The sequence below is a fragment of the Carassius carassius genome, chromosome 5 (assembly GCF_963082965.1).
Source record: "Carassius carassius chromosome 5, fCarCar2.1, whole genome shotgun sequence".
In the NCBI taxonomy this organism is placed as follows: domain Eukaryota; kingdom Metazoa; phylum Chordata; class Actinopteri; order Cypriniformes; family Cyprinidae; genus Carassius; species Carassius carassius.
The window spans coordinates 38,338,177-38,365,963 of record NC_081759.1 but is presented as its reverse complement, the minus strand read 5'-3'; the positions used below and the strand labels follow the sequence as shown (position 1 = coordinate 38,365,963).

General features: G+C 36.9%; 2 protein-coding genes across 4 annotated transcripts; one reads left to right on the top strand and one right to left on the bottom strand.

Moving 5' to 3' along the window:
- Positions 1-93: 93 nt before the first annotated feature.
- On the top strand, positions 94-20,144 carry LOC132141563 (squamous cell carcinoma antigen recognized by T-cells 3-like). The gene is made up of 19 exons (XM_059551199.1): positions 94-377; positions 3,081-3,207; positions 3,702-3,806; positions 4,045-4,229; positions 4,415-4,520; positions 5,272-5,396; positions 6,405-6,560; positions 11,378-11,516; positions 12,891-12,998; positions 13,130-13,207; positions 13,288-13,346; positions 13,463-13,572; positions 14,247-14,359; positions 14,438-14,514; positions 14,707-14,875; positions 15,003-15,457; positions 15,560-15,712; positions 16,813-17,000; positions 18,218-20,144. Exons 1-19 carry the CDS (start codon positions 174-176, stop codon positions 18,426-18,428), a joined length of 2,868 nt encoding a protein of 955 aa, XP_059407182.1. The 5' UTR covers positions 94-173; the 3' UTR covers positions 18,429-20,144.
- A 997-nt stretch (positions 20,145-21,141) lies between these two features.
- LOC132141562 (protein adenylyltransferase FICD-like) lies at positions 21,142-25,842 on the bottom strand. 3 transcript variants are annotated; one of them, XM_059551197.1, is made up of 3 exons: positions 25,763-25,842; positions 24,927-25,254; positions 21,142-22,344 (listed from the first exon to the last, which is right to left on the bottom strand). In XM_059551197.1, the coding sequence occupies exons 2-3, from the start codon at positions 25,195-25,197 to the stop codon at positions 21,266-21,268; spliced, it is 1,350 nt and encodes a 449-aa protein (XP_059407180.1). In that variant the 5' UTR covers positions 25,198-25,254; positions 25,763-25,842; the 3' UTR covers positions 21,142-21,265. The 3 variants fall into 3 exon arrangements, with proteins under 3 accessions (XP_059407180.1, XP_059407181.1, XP_059407179.1); XM_059551198.1 differs by having other exon boundaries at positions 24,927-25,253; positions 25,757-25,840; XM_059551196.1 differs by lacking the exon at positions 25,763-25,842 and adding an exon at positions 25,640-25,752 and having other exon boundaries at positions 24,927-25,272.
- Between the last annotated feature and the right edge of the window lie 1,945 nt (positions 25,843-27,787).

Genomic DNA, 27,787 nt, shown 5'->3' with positions numbered 1-27,787 from the left:
TATTTGAGAATGTCACGGTATTTTATTATGCCAATGCATGACGGCCAATGCATGACTTGGATGTAGTTAAGCCACGCCTCTTCACTGGAAGAGCGCTCTGTTTTTCGCGCGAGGTCTTGTGCTGTGTGCGCGAGCCCTGCCTCTCACTGTTTCCAGGCAGATAGTACTCAAACATGGCGACGGCGGGTAACGAAGAGCAGACGTTGTTGCCAGGTATCGAAGAGGAGGCTGAGGGCATGGAGCGAGAGATGGAGTCAGAGGAGGAGGAGGAAGAAGAAGAAGGGATGGGAGTTGAGCAATCCGAGGAGGAAGATGAAGAAGATGCGTCTGAAGACGAGCGCGAAAATGAAGCGGAGATCCAGAGGCTGGAGGAACAGGTGAGAGGAATGAATGAGGCTAACGACTCTCCTCACATACGCAGCTTTCAAAACACCGCACGAACGACTCTGCTGGGGAGTTTCTGTTCATGTATTTAACAGAGCCCGTTTATTAGAGAAGTCTTATGTGCTTAACTTACCAAATACATGGCCAGGAGTGATTAAAAACACAGAAATGCATAACGGTTTTCCTGAGGAATGTGGCTAGCAGATGCTTAAGCGAGCTAGCGAAGACTCGTCTTGATATTTAATTTAATCCTCCGAGCTATCTTTTCATTTCGCCTTTCTACTTAGGGTTTCCAAATATATGCAGTCCCGGGTGTGTTAAAGGAGCTTTGCGACCTTCCTTTCCAAAAGACTTTGTGAAATATACAGTAATAAAGTTTAGCGTTGGAGTGTTTTGATGACGCGTACCGTGCGCACTGAGTTTAAATTCGCGCCACAGAGCTGTCAAGAAACACCTATCAGTTCCTGTGAAGACTTAAGATTTTAATCATGTTTATAACAGTAGTTTTAGGTTACGGACCACATGCAGTAGCAGGAGGCGTTCAGGGGCTGAAGACAGACACTGTTGCGCAGTGTTTGGTAATGGTCATGTCCACGTGTTTGTTCTGTGACTCCTTATATTGCTCCAGCTCTTGGGGTGGTTTCTGTTTTGACAAACTGTATACAGTAGCATTAGATGAAAACATCACAGAGGCACAATAAAGGAACTGTATATATTTGTTTTACTGCATTTTTCTTTTTGTACCGAGATAAGAGCACATGTTTCTGATGTGCATGAATTGTACTGACATTACTTGAAATAGTGCAGTGATCTATGTACACCGGGTAAGGATTCAAGTTATGATCATTTTAGTCAATTTTGCAAAACAGACTTTTCAGGATAGGAGACGGAATAAAACTGAGCCACTTAAACTTACTGCCAGATTTTAAAAGATAAATTCTTCAAAGAGGTTCTGGTCCTTCCAAGAGTCACTCTCTACTTATCTGTACTATACAAAAATAGTCTTAATGTATTTCATAATACTTCAGCATGTTATTCTTATTAATTGAGGGTACATTTTTAGGATTTTTTTTAACCAAGCAAAGTCTCTGAGAGCCTGCAATTCTGGAGACTCCAGGAAGGTTGCAGTTCTGGAAAATGGTGGTGCTGGAGACTTGATGGTTTTACACCTAATTCTTCACATTAATTCTTAAATCTTTTGCAGTTAATGTGTGTCTTTTCATCTCCTTCCGGTTTTTTGTTTTTTCTGACCCCGCTGACCCAGTGAGCATTATGCTGTCCAGTAGCCATGTCTTTGCTTTGTAATTTCTGTATTGCATTAGTTAACAATATTTCTAATGGGGATTTAATCATTTTTGACTTTTCAGTCTGAGTTAAACCTCTTCTTTTTTTTGGCTCATTTTATCTGTAAAAGAAAACATGCCTAATAATTCTGCACACCTGAATATAAGGAGTTTTTCACTTCTAGCCTGCAAGGACAATTATATATAAATTATAAATGATTAAATATAAAAGGGAAGTCGTGGCCTAATGGTTAGAGAGTCGGACTCCCAATCGAAAGGTTGTGAGTTTGAGTCCCGGGCCGGCAGGAATTGTGGGTGGGGGGAGTGTATGTACAGTTCTCTCTTCACCTTCAATACCACGACTTAGGTGCCCTTGAGCAAGGCATCGAACCCCCAACTGCTCCCCGGGCGCCGCAGCATAAATGGCTGCCCACTGCTCTGGGTGTGTGCTCACAGTGTGTGTGTGTGTGTGTGTGTGTGTTCACTGCTCTGTGTGTGTGCACTTCGGATGGGTTAAAAGCAGAGCACAAATTCTGAGTATGAGTCACCATACTTGGCTGAATGTCACTTCACTTCACTTCAAAAGATGAATAGTAGTTGTTTAGATTGATGTGGTTTGGAATTGGTAAAATGTGCTTGAAAAAAAAATGCCATCAGAATTCTTTTTCCTGCAAGAGTTACATCTTTTTCTGTGATTTTTCCATGATTAGTGCACATGTTCGTTTAAGTCTCTGTGTCCTTGCATGCATCGTATTGTTTAAGTCAGAGCATTCCTGAGCAGTAAAGTCACTGAGGTTTTCTGTACAACCACAGTCATGTAACAGCTGTGATGTCAACTAAGTGTGTCCGATCTCTAATCCATCAGTCTGTTTGTTTTTTTGCAATACGTAAGCAGAGATTTAAAGATTTTCTTGTTCCCTGCAAGATGTAGTGCCTCAGTTACAAGAAGTCACACTGGCATTATCTGATTTATTCCAATAATTTTCAGTTCCACACAGTTTCTCTCTCCGTGGGAAGTGGCGCTGTTCCAGTGTCTCCCACTCCTGCATGCGAGACTACAGTGAATGCCCACCTTGTCCAGATGAAGCCATCCTCCCATCCAAACATACAGTTGTCAAACAGTTGTTAAACGTTTGGAAAGAATCTGTACTGATGAAGTCATGCGGTTTAGAAGACAAAAGATTTAACTTCCCGAAGCATTGCAATCATTTTATATGTTTTTTGTATGCTTCATTATTTAGATTTTTCTTTTATGAAGTGTAATCTCATGTTGACATTTATGCTGAATGAGTTTAGCATGTTTATACTTTATTATGTCGACTTGTACAAAATGCTTGGTGAATCAATTCAGTTGGAACATTTTGTGAAGTGTCATAATGCTAATGTCAACCCCCCCATGTACCATTTCTACAGCTTTCAATCAATGCATTTGACTACAACTGCCATGTAGACCTAATCAAACTCCTGCGGCAAGAAGGGAAGCTCCACAGACTGCGCAAGGCCAGGCAGAAGATGAGTGAACTCTTTCCTATCACCGAAGGTGGGACATCCTTATTTCCTTTTTGTTCTTTGTTCTCTTTGTGCTTTAGCCAGATTTTTCACTTACATTGCAACAGAGAGATTGTAGCCGATTATATAATGTGAAAGAACAAGTGCTTTTAGAGTCCAGGCTATTTTTTGATTTGTACTTGAGGTTTGAGTACTCACCGCGCTTTAGGAATGATGATCTCCAGGAGCAGGACATTCTGCAGCAGCCCTGCAGGAAACAATTTGAAATTGGATGATGATTCTAATGAATTTACTGCACATGATAATAGGAAATCTTTATAATGCGTTGGACTGCAATGGCAGGAAAAAAAATGCTGTTAGAAAATTAGTTTGTTGCTAATGATGAATCTTTAAAAAAATCAGAGAAAAAGATATTGAAACTTTGAAAGTGCATGTATTTTAATATGTGAAGGAGTGTTCAGATTTTATGATGTGGAGATATAGGTATTGTGTTACGGTGTTTGACTGATTTGTTCGGTTGAACAGAGATTTGGCTGGACTGGCTGAAGGATGAAATCCGCGTGACAGAAGACGAATCAGATCGTGAGAAAGTCTACGAGCTGTTTGAGAGGGCTGTCAAAGATTATATGTGTAAGTGTGGTTAATTGTATTCATATCCTTCTGTTCTTTGAAACTGGTCAAATTTTGTATTGTTTTCTAAATGTTATAGATCAAGTGTATGAACTAACTGTAAAACACTAATTGTGTTAGCAGCTATAATTTGATTAAATAACAAATTATAATTGCTGCTTATTTGTAAGATGGATTGTTTTGAGGTAAACCTGTGCTGGAGAATAAAAAAAAGTGATACTGGTAAACCCATCCACAGGTCCAGAGATCTGGTTGGAATATGTTCAGTACTCCATCGGGGGAATGGGAGCCCAGGGAGGCATTGAGCGTGTTCGCTCCATCTTTGAGAGGGCGCTTACTGCAGTAGGTTTACACATGACTAAAGGAGCTTCAATCTGGGAGGCCTACAGGGAGTTTGAGATTGTTATTCTCTCCACAGTCCAGGTATTTACTCTGGGTTCCTACTCTGATTTATTGCAGAATATCAGCATGGGATTAGATTGCTATGAAAATAGCAACCTAAAATACTGTTTATTTAATATGAGAAGAATGACTTTTGATGTTAAATCTTTTAAATGATTGGTGACTGTTTTGTTTTGTAGTGCTTTTTAACCCATCCTGTTTTTCAGCCTCCTCCTGGCAGCGTTGCATCAAAGGAGCAGCAGGAGCTGCTGAATACCCAGCTCGAACGCATACACAAACTCTTTAGACGACAGCTAGCTGTTCCTCTGATGGGTGAGAGCCGCTCTGTTTCTCTCCTCTCGCTCCTACAGTCCCCCACTTTCCCATTCTTTCTTTTCTCTTTTCAGTGTTGGAATAAATAATCAGAAAAACTTGTCCACAGAAAGAAAGGGTTGGGAGAATTGATGCCGAAAGAATTTTGACTATGACTAAGATTGCGCAATTTGGCAGAAATAAAATAAACCGAGAACAACATGTCTAGACCGAACTGAGATCTGGTCAAATGGGATTGATTAAGGCTTAAGTTACCAATAATATTGATTGTTGCATGTGGTTTCCTTTCATGTGGATTTCTGAAAGCCAAGTAATGTCGGTCCTGTCAGGTAGACACCAGCGCTGCCAGACGCTTGAGCATGACAGCAGAGCCAGGAGCAGCTTGCAGATAACCAGATGGTCTGGTTTTGTGAGCAGGGTTTTTTTTTTCCGCTTCTCTCTTGCCGGCTGCTTTTGGCACCGGAGATGCAGAGGAGAACGCTCTGATCACATCCCACTCTGCTAAGAGAGCCAGATCGCAGATTAGGTTTCGGTACAGCATTGCTCATGTTTATATAGCCTTTCTTATTTGTCAGAAAATTGCCTTGTAGTGATGACATAGGTGAGAAATGCAGTAGTATCAGAAATACTATTATTCTAAACATCTTTGAAACAGAACAGACTCTGTGTGTCCCTGCAACACAGAAAGATTAAAGATTGCTTTCAATAAGCTTGCATTCTGATCGGTTTGTGTTGATATTGTGTTCTTTAGATATGGAGGGAACGTATGCAGAGTACTCGGATTGGGCTGACGACGGCGTACCTGAGACGGTCACGCACCAGTACAGACATTCCCTTCAACAGTTGGAGAAATGCAAACCTTTCGAGGAGGCTTTGGTAACTGTATACTTGTCTCACTGCTGTAGAGAAAATTTGGTTTTCTGATTTGATCTGATGTGAAATTATGTCTCTGGCAGCAGCTGTGGTTTTAAAGATGGTGATTGTGATTTAGCTACAGCCTGCTTGCAGCCAAAATCAGCTTTTCATAAGTGTCATTTAGAGAATCTGATTGAACTAAACATGTGGTAATGAAAGCTCTTTGTTCACAAACAAATGCTCAGCGACTCCTTACACTAATCTTTTCCGGAGAAATCAAAATGGGAATCTCAGTTAATCTTGTTATTTAATTTATGCGTTCCTTTTTTTTTCTCCTTGTTTCTTTAATTTCTTTTTTGCCTTTCATCAAACATTAAATGCTTGAACCATCTCTGAAACGTAACCATTTGGTGCTGGCAGAAGTCCTTCACAGTTGACTGCAAAACCCACACCCTTTTCACTATTTAATTGATTCCTGATGGACAAAAGCAATTGCTCTATCTTTTTTCACTCTTAGAATATCCTGTTTTTCTTGGACATTCAGCACACTAAAGAAACAAAATGGGTTTGGGTAGCCAAGGTTGACTTTAAAGCTTGTATTTATGCGGTTAGACCTCAGCCTGACAAACACACAAACTAATCAGGGACCGTTTTTGTTGCAGTGAAGTTCTCAGAACTAAATTTGTACAATTAAGACTTATATTATGTTTTTTAATATGCAGATTTTCATATTCAACATATGCATATTTAAAATATTTATATTTAAAATTCACTCAAGTCACAAGAAGAACTGAAATCAGAGAACAAATTCAATCTATGGAAGTGGAGATGTTCCCAGAAAGAAGTGGATTAAATTAAACCGTACTTCACAAATATTTTGAATTGCTGAGAGATGGATGTTGTTAATGTTCAGCAGCGTAATTAAATAAGTGCTTTTGCGATCTTTTCATTAGAACAGATGTAATTTTTCTGTATGACTCTCTTTTTCTTCCCTGTTAAACTCAAAAGCTGTTGTTTCTTATTTTCTAGCTGGTCTCAGAACCTCCAAAGCTGGCAGAGTATCAAGCTTACATAGATTTTGAGATTAAGGAAGGAGATCCAGCTCGTGTCCAGATCATATTTGAGCGAGCGCTGGCAGAGAACTGCCTCGTGCCGGACCTGTGGATCAAATACACCACGTATCTGGTGAGCGACTCTCATAAGCACATGTCTGCTTTCACCAACAGCCTTCTGCACAGCTCACAAACTGACTGATCCACATGTGTGCCAACCCCACACCTCCCTTTGTTTATTCAGGAACATATTAATTGCTTTAATGGGATGGTAATGAGATGCACAAGCCACAAATGTGCAGCAGCGTAGCTGCAGCTGAGAACACATTAGAGAGCCAGCTCCTCACCAGATGGAGGAGAAGAAGAATGGGGGAAAACTGCAAGTTAACGAGACAGAAAGAGAGATGGTGGGAGGCACGTAGGGAGAGAAAAATTAGGACGAGAAGTGGGGGGAGAACGACACCTCCCCATATTAGCAGCCGAAGTGGCAATCCATTTGGGCTTTCTGATTCAACGACTCAAGTTAATGAACTTCTGCATTAAGGGCTATGGGTGGCGTGTGTTCCTGGCTGCTATGGATGTGCGAAGTAATTAAATCAAAACTTCATGCTTGTACTCTCTTAGGTGATTAAATTGAGATGCTATTTAACTAAATTATATGCACCTCACAATTTGAAGCACAGAGCTGCTTTGCCTAATGGATATATTGAGGTTATTACTTGATTTTACAAAGTGCTGTATTGTATCTAAAGCCTCCTGATGACCTGCACCACTTTAGGATCGAATGTTGGATCAGTTTCCATAAAAAGGAATGAATTTTATTCCAATGACTAACATCCATCCATCACCCATTCGACTAGAGCATTTAGCTAGATTTATCTGTCATATTTTAGTGGTCCAAATGTTCATCCCTACTAACAAACTTGGTGTGCTTAGAAGAACGATGTAACTGTGATTCATACTTCAGCAGATATCATCATTAAGTCTTTGATGGAATGGTTTTGAAGAGCAGTGAGCAGATGTTGAGTTGGCGTAGGGTGTGCAAAGTCGAGATTTTATGCATCTCTCACGTTTGTAGAGGCAAAATTGTATTTTACTGAATTATTATTGATGGAAGGCAGTTAAGCACAGACCGATTTATCTTGGCTATAGATTTAATCTCTTACAATGGAGGACTGATTCCCTGCTCAACGTCTCCTTTAGCTCGATGTTATATGTAATCTTTGAGCAACAGAGGTGCTTGTAAATCGGTTGACAGCAGTGCTGGATTGGGTGGGGTATTATAATCATTACAGACTACTCATCACACACACACACACACCTGCTCTTCCTGGAGCGTGTTCAGTGGCTTTGGTGCAGAAGGCAAAAAGACAATTTCTGTGCATTTTAATAAGCAATTCTTTAAAATGTCCTATGTACCTTTAGGTTTCTGTCTTTCTCAAGGCCAGTTTATTCAAGACTTCGAATAAAAATGGATTCCTGTGGACCTATTCACACTGAGAAAGAACATTAAGCTTTCATCAAAATAATATATATATGTATTTTAGAGCTGTCAAATGATTAATCGCTTCCAAAATAAGTTTTTGTTTGGATAATATATGTGTGTACTGTGCACATTTTTAATGTGCGTGTATATATATACACATACATACACATATGCATGTATGTATTTCAGAAAAAAATCTTTTGATTATATATTAAATATTTATTTATAATATAAATTATCAAAATAAATATAGATATATAAATACTTGTAAATATTTTCAAAATATGTATGTGTGTGTGTGTATATATACAGTACAGACCAAAAGTTTTGGAAACATTACTATTTTTAATGTTTTTAAAAGAAGTTTCTTCTGCTCATCAAGCCTGCATTTATTTGATCAAAAATACAGAAAAAACAGTAATATTGTGAAATATTATTACAACTTAAAATAATAGATTTCTATTTGAATATACTTTAAAAAATAAAATGTATTCCTGTGATGCAAAGCTGAATTTTCAGCATCATTACTCCAGCCTTCAGTGTCACATGTAACATCCAGTCTATCACATGATCATTTAGAAATCATTCTAATATTCTGATTTATTATGAGTGTTGGAAACAGTTCTGCTGTCTAATATATTTGATGAATAAAAGGTTAAAAAGAACTGCATTTATTCAAAATAAAAAAAAAATTATAATAATATATATTCTAATAATATATTTTCTTTACTATCACTTTTTATCAATTTAACACATCCTTGCTGAATAGAAGTATTGATTTTATTAAAAAAAAAAGAAAGAAAAAAAATTACTGGCCCCAAATTAGTACCAAAAATTGCAAAAGTTATACCTATTTATAAATCTGGTGATAAAAATAACTTACAAATTATCGACCTATATCCATTTTGCCTACTTTTTCCAAGGTGCTTGAGAGGGTTGTGTACAATAGACTTAGTGGTTACCTGGATAAAATGAATATACTCATTCCATCTCAATATGGATTTAGGAAAAAGAGCTCTACTTGTTTGGCAATTCTGGATCTCATCGAGAAAATCAATGACGCTATAGATAATGGTGAGACTGGTATTGGTGTATTTTTAGATTTATCAAAAGCTTTCGACACCATTGATTTAGAAATTTTAATTGGGAAATTGCAACACTATGGTGTCAGAGGGAAGGCACTCAGCTGGTTCAAAAGCTACCTAACTGAAAGGGAGCAATTTGTCCAAATAAACAGTAGTTATTCAGAATGCACAGAAATTGTTTGTGGAGTCCCCCAGGGCTCCATATTAGGTCCACTTCTTTTTATTTTGTATGTAAATGACATTATAAGTTCATCAAATATTTTCCATCAGGTTGTCTTTGCAGATGACACTAATCTCTTTTTGTCCCATAAAAATCTTGATATTTTACAAAAGCTTGTTAATGAGGAATTAGTTAAAGTAGATAGTTGGTTTAAATACAACAAATTATCTATAAATGTATCTAAAACCAAATTTATTATTTCGTTCAAATAGAAGTCGGACAAACATTGAAAGTATACAAATCAAAATACATAATAAAGTAATTGAAAGAGTAGAGAACATCAAATTCTTAGCAATTTATTTGGATGAGTCCTTAAACTTTAAACAACATATAGAGTTTTTAATAAAGGAATTGTCAAAATATGTTGGTTTGTTTTATAAATTAAGATATGATCTTCCTTTTGATGCTCACATGTCACTTTTTGAAACGCATCTAAATTATTGTAATATAATATTATATGGTGTAACACATACCCAAGCCATCTTGAAAAATTGCAGATTCTACAGAAGAAAGATATACGTGTTATATCATGGGCAAATTATGATGCTCCCTCTGATCCGCTTTTTTATAGGTATAAGCTTTTGAAGCTCGCTGAGTGCAATAGTTTTCAAAATGCTTGTATTATGTATAATGTAGTTCATAAATTGCATCCAACACTTTGCCATCTCATTCCAGTAACCTCGTGTATTCATGACCATAACACTAGAAGGAGAACGCTATTACGGGGGAAAAAGGCGCAAGATGAAGTGTACTAGCTTTAGTATAACATGTAAGGGTCCTGGGATCTGGAATGGATTGACAATTCTATAAAGGAACTACCTTCTCTTAATATATTTAAAAAGCATTTTAAACACAAATTGTTACAACATTATGCTTGATAGACACCATAAGGCTGAAGGTTTCATATTTTATTGACTTATCTGATTTTCTTTTTACCCCTATTATTGGCTTTGTTTGAGGGATGGTTGAGATGTGTGATGTATGTTGACTGGTGGGTGGATATTTTGTGGTGTATGGTGTTGTTGTTGGTGTGGATGGGTATTGGGTGGGTGGATTATTATTTGTTGTTATTAGTGCTGATTATGTGTCTTGAAGGGCCCTATTTATAAGCCGGTATGGCTTCTGGGTAGTCCTTTTTTACAGGAACTTGTTGTGTACTGTGAAATAAACTGAGAATAAATAGCTAATTATTCCCCAAAACTGATGAATAAAAGACTAAAAAGACTACCGAACCAGTAGTGTATATTGTTATTACAAAATATTTATATTTTAAAAACATAGCTTCTTTTTTTTTTTTACTTTTTATTCATCAAAGTATCCTAAAAAAGTATCACATGTTCTGAAAAAATATTAAGCAGCAGAACTGTTTCCAACTCTGATAATGAATCATCATATTAGAATAATTTCTAAAGGATCATGTGATAATGATCCTAAAAATTCAGCTTTGCATCACAGAAATAAATTATAATTTAAAGTATAATAAATTTAAAAACAATTATTTTAAATTGTAATATATCACAATATTAATTTTTTTTTCTGTATTTTTGATCAAATAGATCTCTCTATATATATATCAAATATATATATATATATATATATATATATATATATATATATATATATATATATATATATATATATATATATATAAACATTTTGCTGTGAATAGGCCATCTGCAATTTTTGTCTTTTTAATATGAATAGTCCTATAGTAAGTAATGAATTAATTGAATTAGTCAAGATAATGATTTCCTTCCCCAATTAATCTTTAAAAACAACATTTACATGCTGTACATTTGGAAAAATCAGCTGTCACGCAACCTGAGGATGCAGACATGTTTTCAGAACAGCATTATAGTTATTCTCATTAGCTCTTCATCTATCTTCAACATAGTCCATAATACTAATGTTCTGACCCGTTCAAACCAATATTTGACCAGGATGTCAGGACCTTCCCCTCCCCTATTTTTCTTGATCAAATTGGAAATGGTAATATTCCACAATCAGAATGTTTGGTGATTAAATTACATTTTTATGTTTGTCACAAATAGCTGCTCTTGGTGGACGTAGACTTTGTCACTCATCTACTTAGACTGCTAAATTTATTTTACAAATGATTTGGTGACTTTGCTCATAATTGTTTTTCTGTTCTACCTCAGGATCGTCAGTTGAAGATTAAAGACCTAGTGTTATCTGCTCATGAGCGAGCCGTCAGGAACTGTCCCTGGACCATGGGTCTATGGAAGAGCTATCTTTTGGCTCTAGAGAGGCATGGAGCTGACCATCAGACAGTGACAGGTACAGTGACAGGTACTTTCAAAATAAAAGAGAAAGAAATAAAACAAAAGGAAAGGCAATATCTGGGAATTCAGAATTTCTTATTATATTTATGCTAAACACAATATTGGCTTGAAAATTTATTTGAAGTTTCTTTAAATGTATTTTTGAAAGTCTTACACAATATTTTCTCCCTCGCCTCTCTTTATTCCGTCTGTTTAACGCACGCTGCAGTGCTCTTTCAGTAAATATTTCAACTTAACGCAGACTGTAAGGGTGGGCCTTTATGCAAAAATGGACAGGCTTGTGTGAATAAGTGACATTTATAGATAAGGATATGACCGTTACCTGAAAGTTTTTTGCATTGAAGACGCACACACGTATCTGTAAAAGCACCTGACAGGCAAAGCATTATGCTGACGCATCAGCTTGAAGCTTAAAATAAAGATTTATCATGTTTTGGGCAGCTTGGATCACACATTTTTCCTGCAGAAGCTCATTCTGTTTCCCCCAATATTTGTAGATGCATTTTGTCCATAGAAATGCGTTATTCAGTGCTGTTATTTGTTGCGACCGGCTGCAGTTGTACGTGCACTGTGGGCAGACCCGACTAATCGATAATGAGAATCTATCGATTAGTTGTTGCAGCCCTATACATATTGTGCCTTTAACTTCATGTTTAATAAACAGTTGCATAAAATCCATATCACATTTGTAATCATACTGATTTTAGAGGTGAAAACTGGCACTCTTTGTATTATTGACTAACTCTCTCTCTCTGTGGTATTTTTATGCATAACTGTATGGGGAGTGTGTGTGTCACAAAGAGAGATGAATGGGACAGTCAACATGAATGGTGCTTAGCCTTCCACAAAACATAGCAACTTGGGGACATCATAACTAGCCACCATATTGATTTACGGTCTTAAATATGTCCAGCATTTATCGGGTTGTGCGTCAGTAACTGGTCCATGGGGAAACGCAGTGTTCCATGTGTTGTTACAGTACATGGACTAAACTTGATGATTTTTTTGTATTAGAGTTACACAAGGAATCATTTCAGCCCTAATAGAGATGGACATGGTGAGCAACAGTACTCATGTAGGCTGTGGAGTTTAAACAATGCTCAGTTGGTACTAAGAGGCCCAAATACTTAGATATTTGCCATGAGTTGTTGAACAAGTGTACCTAATAAAGTGGTCAATGAGTATATAGTATAAGAAGTCAAGAAATCCTGCAAGTTCAATGGTCAAAAGAAATGAAAACACTGTTAGCAATATTGAATCAGTTCATGAATGGCGGAAACATTATTGCAGGAATGGAACAAATGATTTTAATACACATTTACATTATAATTATTGTTATAATATAGCATTATAATTTCTTTGCTTTCAGATGTGTTTGAAAAGGCTCTGAACGCAGGTTTCATCCAGGCGGCTGATTATGTAGAAATCTGGCAATCTAATCTGGACTACCTGAGAAGACGTGTTGATTTTAGCAAAGGCAAGAGCATACGTTTTGTTTTTTCTTTCTATTTTACTACTGGTTTGCTCTTACATTCTGAAGTTTTGGCAGCTGATATCAGATGAGTGAGTTTGATGATTTATTATTGATGGATTTGTTGATTATTGCAGAATGGAGCAGGGAGTTGGACGAGCTGCGGGCAGCTTTTGCACGCTCCCTTGACTACCTGAAACAGGATGTAAAAGAGAGTGAGTATCTTGTCTGTTTTTATGAGGTATGAGAGTACTTGTAGTAAAAAGACACATGTAACTACTATCTCGTTTCTCAGGGTTCAGTGAAAGTGGAGATCTGTCCTGCATAATAATGCAGATCTGGGCAAGGATAGAGGTGAGGAAACACTATACTGCTCCATCTGTCCATCCTCCATTAACTAATGTCGTTCTGCTGATTAAAGTCTGTCCGTACTTGTTACAGTGCTGCTTGTGTTTGATTGCTTTAAACAGGCCTTACATTGTAAGAACATGCAGAAGGCCCGTGAACTGTGGGACAGCATCATGACAAAAGGCAATGCAAAATATGCCAACATGTGGCTGGAATATTACAACCTGGAAAGGTCAGTCAGTTTGTGCATCCGTTGAGATGTTTTCACTTGATGCACAAAATGCTTTTTGGATCATTCTCAAATAATTTGAATATTGAGTTATACGATGGGTACCTTTGAGTCTAAAAGTTTGAGAACTATTGTGTTTTAAAGATGACATAAAACAGCCTTTGCATCACATTTGACTTCAATAGTGTAACATATTTCTGAGTGAAGCAGAATATTCAGGAAGTAATGTTGGGGATTACGTTTATCCATCGGGATTTGACTGGATCAGAATGGGGTTGTGCTATAATATTAGTTAATATAATTTTTCCCTTGTCTGTGAGACCTTAGTTATATCAGCAGAAAAATCTGTTCTATTTTATGGATTGAGCAAGTTATTACATTTTAATGAAATTATGAAAACAGACATTTGTGTGACCTGTGCTGGACGAAATGAACCTTGAAAATGATAGAAGACTAAGCAAAAGCCAATTTTGAGATTTTTTGTAATGCTCATTTCTAATATAATATTTCACATTCAGACTTATTTTGCCAGCACTTGTTGCATTTCTGTTCAGAATAATGTGCATTTATAATAAGTTAGGGGTTGATTTTATTTTGATTTAATATTATTGTCTTTAAAACTTGGAACGGCAGGTAAAGGCTGCTGTTTTATCTCTGTATGCATGTTTGTGGATCAGGTCATATGGAGATGCTGCTCACTGCAGGAAGGCTCTCCACAGAGCTGTACAGTGTACATCAGACTACCCTGAGCATGTCTGTGATGTCCTGCTCAACTTTGAAAGAGTGGAGGGTGAGTTAATTGATGCATTTATAGATTTCTGTTTATATGGATTTGTAGGGTTTATTTGGATGTTGTTGTCTCTCACAGGCTCTCTGGAAGACTGGGATGCTGCAGTCCAAAAAACAGAGACTAAACTCAACAGAGTCAATGAGCAGAGAGCAAGAGTAAGTCCTAACTAGTCTCCATGGGATTTTCTGGATACCTGGCATGCATTACATTTTTATGTATGTTCTTTTTTTCCAGAAGTAATGTAGTGACAAGCAAGCAGATACATCTCTCATGCTTGTCTTGAAGCTTGCCATGTGCAAATGTCCTTTTGATGTATTTTTTGAGCTGTTTCGATGCTGTTTCTGCAGGTGGCTGAAAAAGAGGCTGTCCTAGCCAGACAAGAAGAGGAGAAAGCCGAGCACAGGAGAAAAGCCAAGGCAGATAAAAAAGCCCAAAAGAAGAGCCAGAAAGCAAACAGTACTGGGGATAAACGGAAAGCTGAAGATGAGGACGAGGATGAATGGGGAGAGGATGAAGGTATGGATGAAGTTGCATAATTCTGTTGTGTAAAAAAAAAAAAAATCTGTTTTTAGAGAAATTGGAAATCATTTCCAAACAAGTGTGGTTTAGACTTCAGCTGTACTGATGTATCAAATGTGTGCAGGACTGCCATCCAAGAGGCTCCGAGGGGAGGAGGACTTTGGTAGCACAGCCACAGAGGAGCACATGGAGACAGAAAGTGGGCTTTTCAGTCGACGAGCTCCACCACCACGTAAATCTGAGCCACCCAGTTTCCATAAGAACCAACAGGGATTGTCTGAAGCCCCGCGACAGCCCCAGGAGCAGCGCAGAGATGAAGATAGTGTATTTGTCAGTAACTTGGCTTTTAATCTGGAGGACCCAGAGGGCAAGCTCCGAACATTGTTTCAGGGTTGTGGGACTGTACAGCAGGTGCGACCCGTGTTTACACCGAAAGGTGTGTTTAGAGGCTATTGCTATGTGCAGTTTGAGGACAGGCTGGCTGTATCCGAGGCACTGAAACTGGACAGGCAGGAGGTGGATGGGCGACCCATGTATGTGTCTCCTTGTGTGGACAAGAATAAGAATCCTGACTTCAAGGTATCTAGAATGTATACTACGGAGTTTGTGATTATAGTGTTTTTTGATGTTCAAGTGAACAATTAGGTAATCATTTTTAAAATGTGAATCAATGTGTCTTAGGTTTTTAAGTACAAAACAGCAATGGAGAAGCACAAGATCTTTATCTCGGGCCTGCCGTACTCCTGCACTAAAGAGACACTGGAGGATCTCTGTAAACAGCATGGCACAGTAAAAACCATACGGCTTGTCACCAACCGCTCCGGCAAACCCAAGGTGAGTGATAGGCCTCTGTCAATAATATAAATAGAGAGTTTGTACTTTTTTGTACCGTTTTTAAAATATACAGACTGTCCCAGTCTCCTGCAAAATATAGTCCATGTATAAAATGAATGTAAACTATCAATTACATTTGATCAAAAGTTACTGTAATCATTTTACAAAAGATTCTATTTCATATAAATGCAGTTTTTTTTACTTTGTTCATCAAATAATCCTGAAATGTTTAAAAAAAAATATTAAGCTGCAAAATCTGTTAAAACTGGTAATAATAATAATAATAATAACCATTATTAATAAGTGAATCATATTAGTATGATTTCTGAAAGTTCACGTGAAACTGAAGACTGTAGTTATGATGCTTAAAATTAAGCTTTGTCACCACAGGAATAAATAACTATTTTCTATTGCAATATTTTTTAAAACGAATGCCGCCTTCAGTGTCTTTTCCAATTCGAATATCGGACATCCTTAAATCAAGCTGCAAAATGAAGAAAAAAAAAAGTCTTGTTTTATGAGAAACTGAACAAAATCGAGTTAATACTTAAAACCATAATAAATATTTGTCAGTAGGCTATAAAAACTTTGAATTATAAAACCATTTGAATTAAGCAGATTTTTCTGCCCAATGGCAGATTTTTGTTTTAATCATGAACTTGTTTAATTTATGAATTTCTCATAAAACAAGACTTGTCATTTAATTTATAAAGTAAATGTGTTTTGATTCAAGAATATTTTAGATGTTTGCAGTGGAAAACAAGACAAAACTAACAAGGAAAAACAACATTTTCTGTGATCAGAAAGAACGGAGCAGAGCAATTCAAGACTTTTTTTTTTTTAAATGAATTAAATAGTAATGAAGAATTATTTGGTTGTGTTGCTAATACAACTCATTGTCTGCTGGCTCGATGTTTACATTTAAAGAAGAACATGCTGACTTTATAAAACCTTCTGAAACCCTGTATAGTCATCTTCAAGCTGATTTTCTCAGATAATATTCATGTTCCTGTAGATGCATTACATGTCCAAAAGTTCAACCAATATTACCATTTTCCTGTGTGGTTGAGTGTTCACATAAATGAGTGTGTACTCTGTAGGGTTTGGCGTATGTGGAATATGAGAATGAAGCGCAGGCCTCGCAGGCTGTGATGAAGATGGATGGCACCATGTTGGAAAACTTCACAATCTCTGTTGCCATTAGCAACCCCCCGAGCAGGAAGATGGAAGATAAAGCAGCTCCAAGTCGAATCCTGGGGGCATCGACACTGAGGCAACCTCAGGGAGCGTAAGTACATGATACGCCAAGTTAGCTGGTCTGGTTTTGAATTACTATGTGGATGTCAGTTATTATGGTGTGACAATTTGTGGTCTTGGATGCGAAGACTCATGTCTCCAGAGAAAAAGGAAAATTTGGGGGGGGGGAAGGGAAATTTGCTCTGAAATTCGATTTGAGAAAGTAAAAGAGGCTTCAGATGCCCCTTAGTATAAATTTAAGGGCTAAAGGATTAATTAAAATAAAATAAAAATGGCGATACAGCTCATCAAACACTGCAATTTAAGTAGATAAATATACATGCTGTGTGAATGAAGCTTAGGATGCGTTATATTCAGTGTCTCGGTGTGGCTTGGTTTGCAGTAAATGCTGCTCCACACAAACTCATCTCTGCATTTGTTGGGAGTTAGGGTCGATTATAATGTGCATTGAGAAAACATGCACCAGCTACTACAACAGATTTCTAATGAGATTTATAAACCTTCCCACGGCTTTGTGGCTAAATGAAAGCTTGAAATTTGAAATCAGGAATTAAGTATTAATATTAGTGCTGTCAAACTATTGATTGCGATTAATCACCTAAAATAAGTTATTTGCATAATATATCTATGTGTACTGTGTATATTTATTATGTGTATATATAAATACACATACATGCTGTATATATTAAGAAAATATTTATATCATGTATAAATATGTATATGTATAATTTACATGCGTGTGTTTATATATACATAATAAATATGCACAGTACAGTACTTTTATTCTAGATGCGATTATTCATTTGATTAATTGTTTGACAACACTAATATAATTTTACTATAATACTATGAAATAAATTACTATTATGTTTCTTAGATATTCAATTTATTTTACTGTGAAATAGTATTATATATTTTTCAGTTTAATATTTAATGTTAAGTTTAATATAAACATTTCAACAATAAAGCAAAAAAGTTAAGTTGCAATTGATTTATCATATCTACACTAGTTTCTACAGCTTTCATAAATATTTATTTTTTTATGTTAATAATATTATTTAAATGCTAAATTGTCTAGTCCTACAAAGCAAAAAAAAAAAATTCACATTTTTAAATGTTTATTAGATTTATATATATACAAAATGGGGATTTTTTTTAATTTTTTTGTAATTTTTTATAGTTCTTGTTTGCTAAAGAAACATCAGTTATTTCTCTTTACACATTTGAATTGTTTTTTGTTTTGTTCAGAAGAGGAAAAGGACGCACTCAGATCTCTCTGCTGCCACGCTCTCTGTACCGACAGAGTGCTCCAGATGCCAAAGCAGAGAACGGGACTGTTTCTGTATCACACGCCACAGTGACCGATGGAGTGCATGAAGGACCTGGAGCCACAAGCCTGGACACTCAAACCAAGCCTCTGTCCAACGAGGACTTTGCCAGGATGCTCCTCAAAAAGTGAAACCGTATGCAGAGACCACAAGAAGAATACCTGCCTTCTGACAGAAAGCCATGCTGTGTCCTTTAGAAGTCCGGTGGAGAAACAGCGTTTTAATTTAGCCTGCTTTCTGTAAATATGTGACCACTCCCAACATATATAGAAAAACTATTTTAACACCTCAACCTTGGAGATGCGAGCTGTATTGTTTCCTTTATTTCTTAGTAATAACGAACGGGATTTGTGGGCAGATTTCAGATTTTGTCAGCGAGTATTTTTTTAACAGGACGTTAAAACAAACGATGTGGTGATCGTTGTTTTAAAAGGTATATGCAAGAACATTAAATATGAGGATGCATGATGTATCATAAATAGGATTCAACTCTTCATTTCTCAGTAGGTCCCTTTTGGGGCAGCTGATATGTAGATGCATCTTGCACCTCTGTCTTGTCAAAGCCAACAACAAATAAAGATCAAAACCTTTATTTTACATATTCACTGAACTGCATGTTGTATAAATAATTTATTTGCAGTACTACAGTCATTTGAAACAGTCTTGCATGTGTACATTTACAACTAATAAATAAACTGTCTTCATAGATGATGAAGACTAATGGAGTAATAGTTGATCTTTGTCAGCAAATTAAATCCAGCACCTTGCCAACAACATGTCACTAAGAGTTTCAGCTTTTGTGTTTATTAGACTGCAATGCTTTAATTAAAAGCTGTACAGTGTCCTGGAAATGAGTAGATTCTAGTTTTGTCACATTTTGTATTTTCTCCAAGCACTGCCCTTTTGATTCTTGTTTAATTGCTGACACAGCTTGTAAACCTGGCTTACCTTGTGTGCTCAATAATGTTCTGAAGATTAAATCTTGTGCTCCACACATATATTCAATTCAACCTTCAGTCTAGAACTCCAGTTTTAGCTAATCTAGAACCCATGCATTTGCAGTGATATTTGAGTCAAGGGCTGGCTGAGGAGCACAGTTGCTGCTTTAGAACCGATTGGGTCCTTCCTGTAAGTTGAAGAATCTATGCAGCTGTATATTGCTAGAACCTTCCACTAAGAGTTCACCTAATTGTGAACCCATCCTATACTGTATTGTGTGTGTGTACACACAACATATATCATCTAAAATGTCCTGGATATTAGTATTATTTACTGGTTTTGGTGGTTATGATGGACTTTTGTACTTCATCCATTATTAAATGTTAAGCTGATTTATTTTTTTAACTGCAGTGTCATACACTAGACAGTTCCCTCCTGTGTTGATCTTTTGATTGTGTTTGATTCTCGTTCACACCCCTCAATGGTTGGCTATAGTTTTCTAAAGCATTTGTATATTTGGAACAAAAAAAAAAAAAGAAAAGTAGCTCTATATATTTGCGTTTGATCACCACAGTGGCCTAAAGTAGTGATTGAGAAAAAAAATAATTAAAAAATGTGCTGTTGCAATGTCTTGTTCAACATTAAAAATAATGAAAACATGGTATACATGTTGTAAATTGTGCACTTTTCTTAATTTGGTTATTGTATCAATTATTTGATTATAAATTGGGCCATTTTTATTTAAAACCGTCAGTGTCATCTTTAGGCAATCTTACAATTATTTCTAATAATGTTCCTGTTGTATTTCCTGTGTTGCTCAAATTGTGTGTGGTCATATGGTTTTATTTTTCCTTTTTATTAAAGCCTAATTTGTTTAATGATGCAATTAAACGTATGTGGTTGTCAAACATGACTTGTGCTCATATGTAACATTTTCTCATTTCGTTTTAGCCATGTTTTTGTTTTGATCTTTTGTCAAGAGTACAGCTGACGTTTTCCATATTTCACAACAGTGCCATTATCCTACATATGAAAAGATGAGAAAATAGACATAAATCCACCAAATACTAGAAGGAAATGAGTAGTTGCACATAATTTATTACACACAATAATAAAATAGCTTTTACGAGTAGTAAATAAATTAAAGCTATGTTTAAATAGATTAAAGTGCTTGAAAATAATGAGAAAACTCAAAAAAGACATGAGTCAAAAAAAGTTGCCAACATTATTAATACAACTTCGCAACGATAATCCTGTTACAATAATACATCTTCCTTAACATTTTGAACATCTGTGGGCAATTATATTCCTTGCATCATAGATCAGAATCATGGAACAAGCATTTTCAGATGAAAACAGACTTAATCTAAAAATATATATATAATTTTTTTTTCTTGAAATATATATTTTTTTAACCTCAAAACTAAAAAAAAAAAGTTACTATTTTTACTATTACTCAAATTGGCTTTAGAAGACATTAATTTTTTAACTTTTTTTTTCTGTACCCTGCCAGCTTGAGAGAAAAGTAACAAGCTGTTCACAGAATGCACTTCAGCTAGTAAAGCATCTGAAAAACATCACTAAAGAACTGCAATCTTTCACATTTAACAGACCTGTCAAACTTCAAAAGAGATAAACTCAAGCTTGCATTTTGAGACTTCCACAAAAAAAGTCCACACAAATAGGAGTATGAATATATAGTAGTTCGCAACAGACAGCAGTTCATTTCTGCAACATTATCATGAACTCAAATGCAGAAGGATGTAGCTGCTGAAGATCTGACCTAATACTGTTCATTCAGTGAATAAGAGAGCTTTTCTTTCATTTTAAATGTAAAACCATGTGAACATTTTGAACATTGAACAGGATTTGTAACGAATAAAGCTACACAGTAAATGCACAAACTTCAAATGGATCAACAGTTTATTAATTAGGTCCCCTGCTAGCAGTACAAGGTCGGTACAGAGGCTTATATGGCACCTCAATTTACTCCACATGCAATCTTTTTCCACTTGCCAGTGTACATCTATCAGCTATGCACAGATATGGTGTGTTTACAGTCAGGACAGGCGTGATGACTAGTCCCGGGCAGCCCCACTGCATGCTCACTTGTGGCTATTAGTAATGTATCAAGTGTAATTTCAGTGCATTTCGCGATAAAGCGAATAAAGGGCCTGACGTCGCCCTCGTTGGCAGTATCCAGGACGGTGTAATACTCCGCCCTCTGCTCTTTCCGAATGGTGATCGGCGGATAACTAGCTTGCATTAGGATTAAATTCATGAGCAGGCGAGACGTCCGTCCGTTCCCGTCCACGAACGGATGAACGTAAACCAGTTTATAGTGTGCGAGAGCTGCGAACTCCACCGGGTGCAGCTGCAGCGCTTCCTCCGAGTTCAACCATTGCACCAGCTCCTGCATGTGCTTCTCCAAGTCCTGCGGATGTGGTGGGATGTGATGGCCCACGAACACCTGGCTGACACGTAATCGGCCGGCTTCGACGGGATCGGCGAAGCCTAGGACACGTTGGTGTATGTCTAGGATGTCATTTACAGTGATCGCTCCAGCACGGGACAGAAGTGTGGTGTTGATGTACTTCATGGCCACGTCGACGCCAATTGCCTCGTTCTGTTCTTGAAGACTCTTTCCTGGAACGGCGTATCTGGTCTCAATAATGTGACGAATCTCAGACAGAGTGAGCGTGTTGCCTTCAATAGCTACAGTGTGGTAGATATGATGGTAGTAGGTCTCCTCCATGACTCGGCGCAGAGCAGAGTTGCCTTTGGATATGGACATGAGACGTCGCACTTTTCCATCAATGATTCCAAAGTGGCGCTGATCTATTTCCTCTACTAACGGGAGTGTGCGATCCCTGCTCACCAGAGCCTTCTCGTTGCAGGGCGAGATGGTGAGGGCCTTGGTGTACAGGTGGTCTGCTTGGACCACGTCTTTTTCCTCCTCCAGTATGGTTCCTAATTCAGTGAGCGCCTCCACAAACTCTGGGTTCATGTTGAGCGCGTGGACAAGCAGTTTATGAGCTTTCTCCCTCTTGCCATTTGTCTTCATCTCCAGAGCCTGCTGGAGAGCCGCCTTTGCCTCCAGCTGAGTCTCTGTAAACAAACAGACGGTCAACGCTTCACATTGTGTCTCCAGCTGAGAGATGAATAATCAAAAGACTTTAACACTTCAAAGTATGTTTAGTTTCAGTTATTTTGTATAGTTTTATCTGTTAAATGACAGTCTGTAAACCTGATTGCAATGAACTTTTGAGTTTAAGCATCTGGTGAGATTTAGAAGCCACAAATGTAACAATTTGAATTTGAGATGAATATTAGGTTTGAAGCAAATACATTTTAAAAAGAAATGCCATTTGTAAACATTTTTTACATTTCATTATTGAACATTCAACAAAATTAAAACAAACTTCAACAAGAAAATTAAGAGGGAGGCACTGGATTCATTGAGAATTGACTGAGCCGTAAAAATAAAAACTTTCCAGAAGTTTTATTGTTAAGTAATAAACATTTTATGTATGTATAATATATATATACAGTCGTGGACAAACATTTTGAGAATTACATAAATATTGGAAATTGGAAAAGTTGCTGCTTAAGTTTTTATAATAGCAATTTGCATATACTCCAGAATGTTATGAAGAGTGATCAGATGAATTGCATAGTCCTTCTTTGCCATTAAAATTAACTTAATCCCAAAAAAACCTTTCCACTGCATTTTATTGCTGTCATTAAAGGACCTGCTGAGATCATTTCAGTAATCGTCTTGTTAACTCAGGTGAGAATGTTGACGAGCACAAGGCTGGAGATCATATGTCAGGCTGATTGGGTTAGAATGGCAGACTTGACATGTTAAAAGGAGGGTGATGCTTGAAATCGTTGTTCTTCCATTGTTAACCATGGTGACCTGCAAGGAAACGCGTGCAGCCATCATTGCGTTGCATAAAAATGGTTTCACAGGCAAGGATATTGTGGCTACTAAGATTGCACCTAAATCAACAATTTATAGGATCATCAAGAACTTCAAGGAAAGAGGTTCAATTCTTGTAAAGAAGGCTTCAGGGCGTCCAAGAAAGTCCAGCAAGCGCCAGGATCGTCTCCTAAAGAGGATTCAGCTGCGGGATCGGAGTGCCACCAGTGCAGAGCTTGCTCAGGAATGGCAGCAGGCAGGTGTGAGCGCATCTGCACGCACAGTGAGGCCAAGACTTTTGGAAGATGGCCTGGTGTCAAGAAGGGCAGCAAAGAAGCCACTTCTCTCCAAAAAAACATTAGGGACAGATTGATCTTCTGCAGAAAGTATAGTGAATGGACTGCTGAGGACTGGGGCAAAGTTATATTCTCCGATGAAGCCCCTTTCCGATTGTTTGGGGCATCTGGAAAAAGGCTTGTCCGGAGAAGAAAAGGTGAGCGCTACCATCAGTCCTGTGTCATGCCAACAGTAACGCATCCTGACACCATTCATGTGTGGGGTTGCTTCTCATCCAAGGGATAGGACTCACTCACAATTCTGCCCAAAAACACAGCCATGAATAAAGAATGGTACCAAAACACCCTCCAACAGCAACTTCTTCCAACAATCCAACAACAGTTTGGTGAAGAACAATGCATTTTCCAGCACGATGGAGCACCGTGCCATAAGGCAAAAGCGATAACTAAGTGGCTCGGGGACCAGAATGTTGAAATTTTGGGTCCATGGCCTGGAAACTCCCCAGATCTTAATCCCATTGAGAACTTGTGGTCAATCCTCAAGAGGCGGCTGGACAAACAAAAACCCACTAATTCTGACAAACTCCAAGAAGTGATTATGAAAGAATGGGTTGCTATCAGTCAGGATTTGGCCCAGAAGTTGTTTGAGAGCATGCCCAGTCGAATTGCAGAGGTCCTGAAAAAGAAGGGCCAACACTGCAAATACTGACTCTTTGCATAAATGTCATGTAATTGTCGATAAAACCTTTGAAACGTATGCTTGTAATTATATTTCAGTACATCACAGAAACAACTGAAACAAAGATCTAAAAGCAGTTTAGCAGCCATCTTTTTGAAAACTAATATTTATGTAATTCTCAAAACTTTTGGCCACTACTGTATATACAGTACAGACCAAAAGTTTGGACACACCTTCTCATTCAAAGAGTTTTCTTTATTTTCATGACTATGAAAATTGTAGATTCACACTGAAGGCATCAAAACTATGAATTAACACATGTGGAATTATATACATAACAAAAAATGTGAAACAACTGAAAATATGTCATATTCTAGGTTCTTCAAAGTAGCCACCTTTTGCTTTGATTACTGCTTTGCACACTCTTGGTATTCTCTTGCCAAACTTTTGGTCTGTACTATATATATATAAATAAATACAATCATGTATACATTTAAGAAAAATATTTATATAGAATATAAACACGATGGATGGATGCTGTAGTGGACATCCATATGGCATGTATGGTCTCAGAGAAATTTGCTAAAATATAATGTCCACTACAGATGACAAAAGTCTACATCTGGGTCCCAGGAGGATAAGATTACGATACAAGATTGTGAAGTCTAAGATACTTAATTTAGAATAATATGCATCCAAAAATTGACTTTACAGAGTAAACAGTCAATTTTGATTGATGACACTTAAGTTACTCATCAACAAAAAGTCTGCAGCAGCTTCAAGTGTACTGTACCTTTACTGGGCTTGACTCTCTGTGGCAGGAGGTCTAGTGCAGTGAAAGGGACCGTCAGACTCGTGGTGTGCACCACGGGCCGCTGCACACCCCCCCACAGCCGACAGCGCAGAAGAGCAACACCCTTCAGTGAGGCACAGCATTGCTCTTCTATTCCTGCTAAAGGCAGCAGCAGAACAAACACAGACCCCAGCAGGCCACACAGGACGGGACCCCAGCCCCAGAGCAGAGGACCGCTGCAGACGTGACGGAAAACTGCCAGAGCTGCCATCAATCACGTGATTCAGACTTCACGGGACAGGGGCACGATATCCTTCAAGACACCATCTGAAAACCAGTGGGAAAGGTAAGAAAGAAGGCTAAGCATTAACATGTTAAATCAGGTCTGTTGTCATTTTCTCCAGTCTGATGTGAGGCAGGTGGCTCTTGGGAGTCTTGACAGTTTATGAAACAGTCTTAAATCAAGTGATTTGTAACCACATTTACAGCCATGTCTCATGTTGATACATAATCTGAAGATGAGAGGAAAATGTACTTATGGTCAAACACAGTCGACATTTTTAAACCTGTATTTGACCTGTAAAGCTGCACACAGTAACATTTAAGTATTTGTATAATGGTAATACTTAAACACAATAGATGAATAGTTCTAATATTGTAAAACAAGATATTTGTCCAGCTGATCTCACCTTAGGTACGTTAACGTTAGACAGTCAATGACTACAGTCATAACACTCTTCACACATTTCTATAGAATAATCTTTACTAAACACTAAAACTGGCGGCAGGCTACGCACTTGATAAAACACGACGCAAAGTTTCAGACACACCTTAACGCTTTATGAAGTGTTATCCTCGCTATAAATACTAGATTTGAACAGAAATGTTTGCATTGGCTTTACCAACGTCAACTTCCGCTAAACGGAAATGGACTACATGTAAGGATGATGTTGATTGGTTGATTTTACTTTAGTATATGCTTAGTGATTGGTCAGATGTTTGCTACACGCCCTCAAGCAGTCATAGACATATAAATAACTAGACGCCTCATTGGCCGCTCTGAGCTGTTGAAGCGACACGTCAACGCGTCCGCCATGTTAGTGAGGGCAAGACTGCCTTTAAAATACATGGAAGTAAACGGGGAGCTGCGGTTTTTTCTGAATAAAAACACAATAACGTTCACATTTATCAACCGATTTCAGGTTTGTGATCTACGTGCAGTTAAAAAAAACTTTGCCTCCAGTTATTTAGTTAGGTTTGGAAAATTAACTAAAATTAAATTTGGACTATTAATTTTCTTAAGTAATTGTGAAAGCTCACATTTGTCTCACTTGTTGATTTCGTTGATTATTTTCGGTTTACAATTCTAATGTTAATTTAGTATAACTGTGACATATGCATGTAATGTAATTTGAATGTACATTCAATTAAATGTAGTTGTTTTATTGCTTTCTCTTGTGTTCAATCCCAACATTCTTTTTCTTTCGTGTGTCTCAGGTCAAAACACAGCCCATTCCCTTTGAAATACTGGGGAAAATCTAAATAATACATCTTTAAACACTAATAATTGGCTATTACTGAGAAAATTGAATAAAACATGTACATACAAATCAAAAAGTGTCACACTTGTAGTCTGCTTTTCATTTGATAGCACTCTGTAGCCTACAGATGAACTCCACAACAAATAATAACACATGTAACTGATGAGGCTATGGATCCAGTGAAAATGAAAATATGCACTGATACAGTGCACAGTACAAATATAGTAAAAGTGATACGTTATATTAAAAAGTATATGTAGTACTTGACTACAACTTGAAGTAAAGTGAATAATATGAAAAGCGAGTACAATAACATACGTGATATAATAGTTTTATAATAGCACAAATTATATGTATAATATGAATAATACCATAATAAATAACAGAACAACAATAGATTAATAATAGCAAGAAGAATATGTAATATCAAGGGTGGAATAATACAGAATAGACAAAATTAAGAATAAATTAATAGTTAATTATAGAGTAAAATAAATAATTGTGAAATGTAATTTTAAAATACTATTTGTGTAATAATTATTAAACTAATTAAGACACAACTAATGACAGAACACAAAAAATTGTGGACATGAGTTCCAAATTGTGTTTAATTAATGAGCTCCTTAAGTATAATATATACATGTACACACATACACACACACATATATATATATATATATATAATAAAAAAATCCTCTGAGAAATCCTCAAGAAACACATTTTATTTCAGTTCTGTCTTTCTCTGTGAATAGAGTGGTTTAGTTTTGAAGACAAAACCTGACAAATAAAGATTAATTCTTCACCACTTCCCTCAATATTTTCTATTTTATTCAATTAATGAGTCAAATAATGTAAAAGACTTGACGATGCCTGACATTTTGTTCTATAATGCACATTACACACACACATGCAGAAAACACACACATTTTGAAACAGTGGTTTATTTTTCCATGTATGTTAACACATATGAATGTTTGTGTGTGAGTGTGTGAGGTTTACCTTGTACAACAAAATCTCAAAGTATAGTTATGTTTATCACAGACCAGAATATGAGATGCTCCCCTCAAAAAACTTTATATTAATCAAAATTAATAATCATTATAAAAACATCACAATGATTTAATTAATGATATTGCAGCTGGACTCACTATGAGTTCCTGTGTTTTTCATTTCTAGGCTATTTACATCATGTAGTTTTTGTGTAAAGACACACGCAGTACATGATCAGCATTAAACAGCCTGTGCAAAGCTTTTTAAATGCAGTCTATAGTAGTCCATAGTATTGTGATCGACTGAGGAAACTGGTTATATTTAATTATT

What these genes read in the sequence shown, in the direction of transcription:
- LOC132141563 (XM_059551199.1), top strand. Translation starts at nt 174, where the DNA reads ATGGCGACGGCGGGTAACGAAGAGCAGACGTTGTTGCCAGGTATCGAA. An exon ending in ACGTGTTGATTTTAGCAAAG is followed by an intron (nt 12,999 to 13,129) that starts GCAAGAGCATAC and finishes TGATTATTGCAG; the next exon opens with AATGGAGCAGGGAGTTGGAC. An exon ending in CTGAGGCAACCTCAGGGAGC is followed by an intron (nt 17,001 to 18,217) that starts GTAAGTACATGA and finishes TGTTTTGTTCAG; the next exon opens with AAGAGGAAAAGGACGCACTC.
- LOC132141562 (XM_059551197.1), bottom strand. Translation starts at nt 25,197, where the DNA reads ATGGCAGCTCTGGCAGTTTTCCGTCACGTCTGCAGCGGTCCTCTGCTC. An exon ending in GAGAGTCAAGCCCAGTAAAG is followed by an intron (nt 22,345 to 24,926) that starts GTACAGTACACT and finishes GTTTGTTTACAG; the next exon opens with AGACTCAGCTGGAGGCAAAG.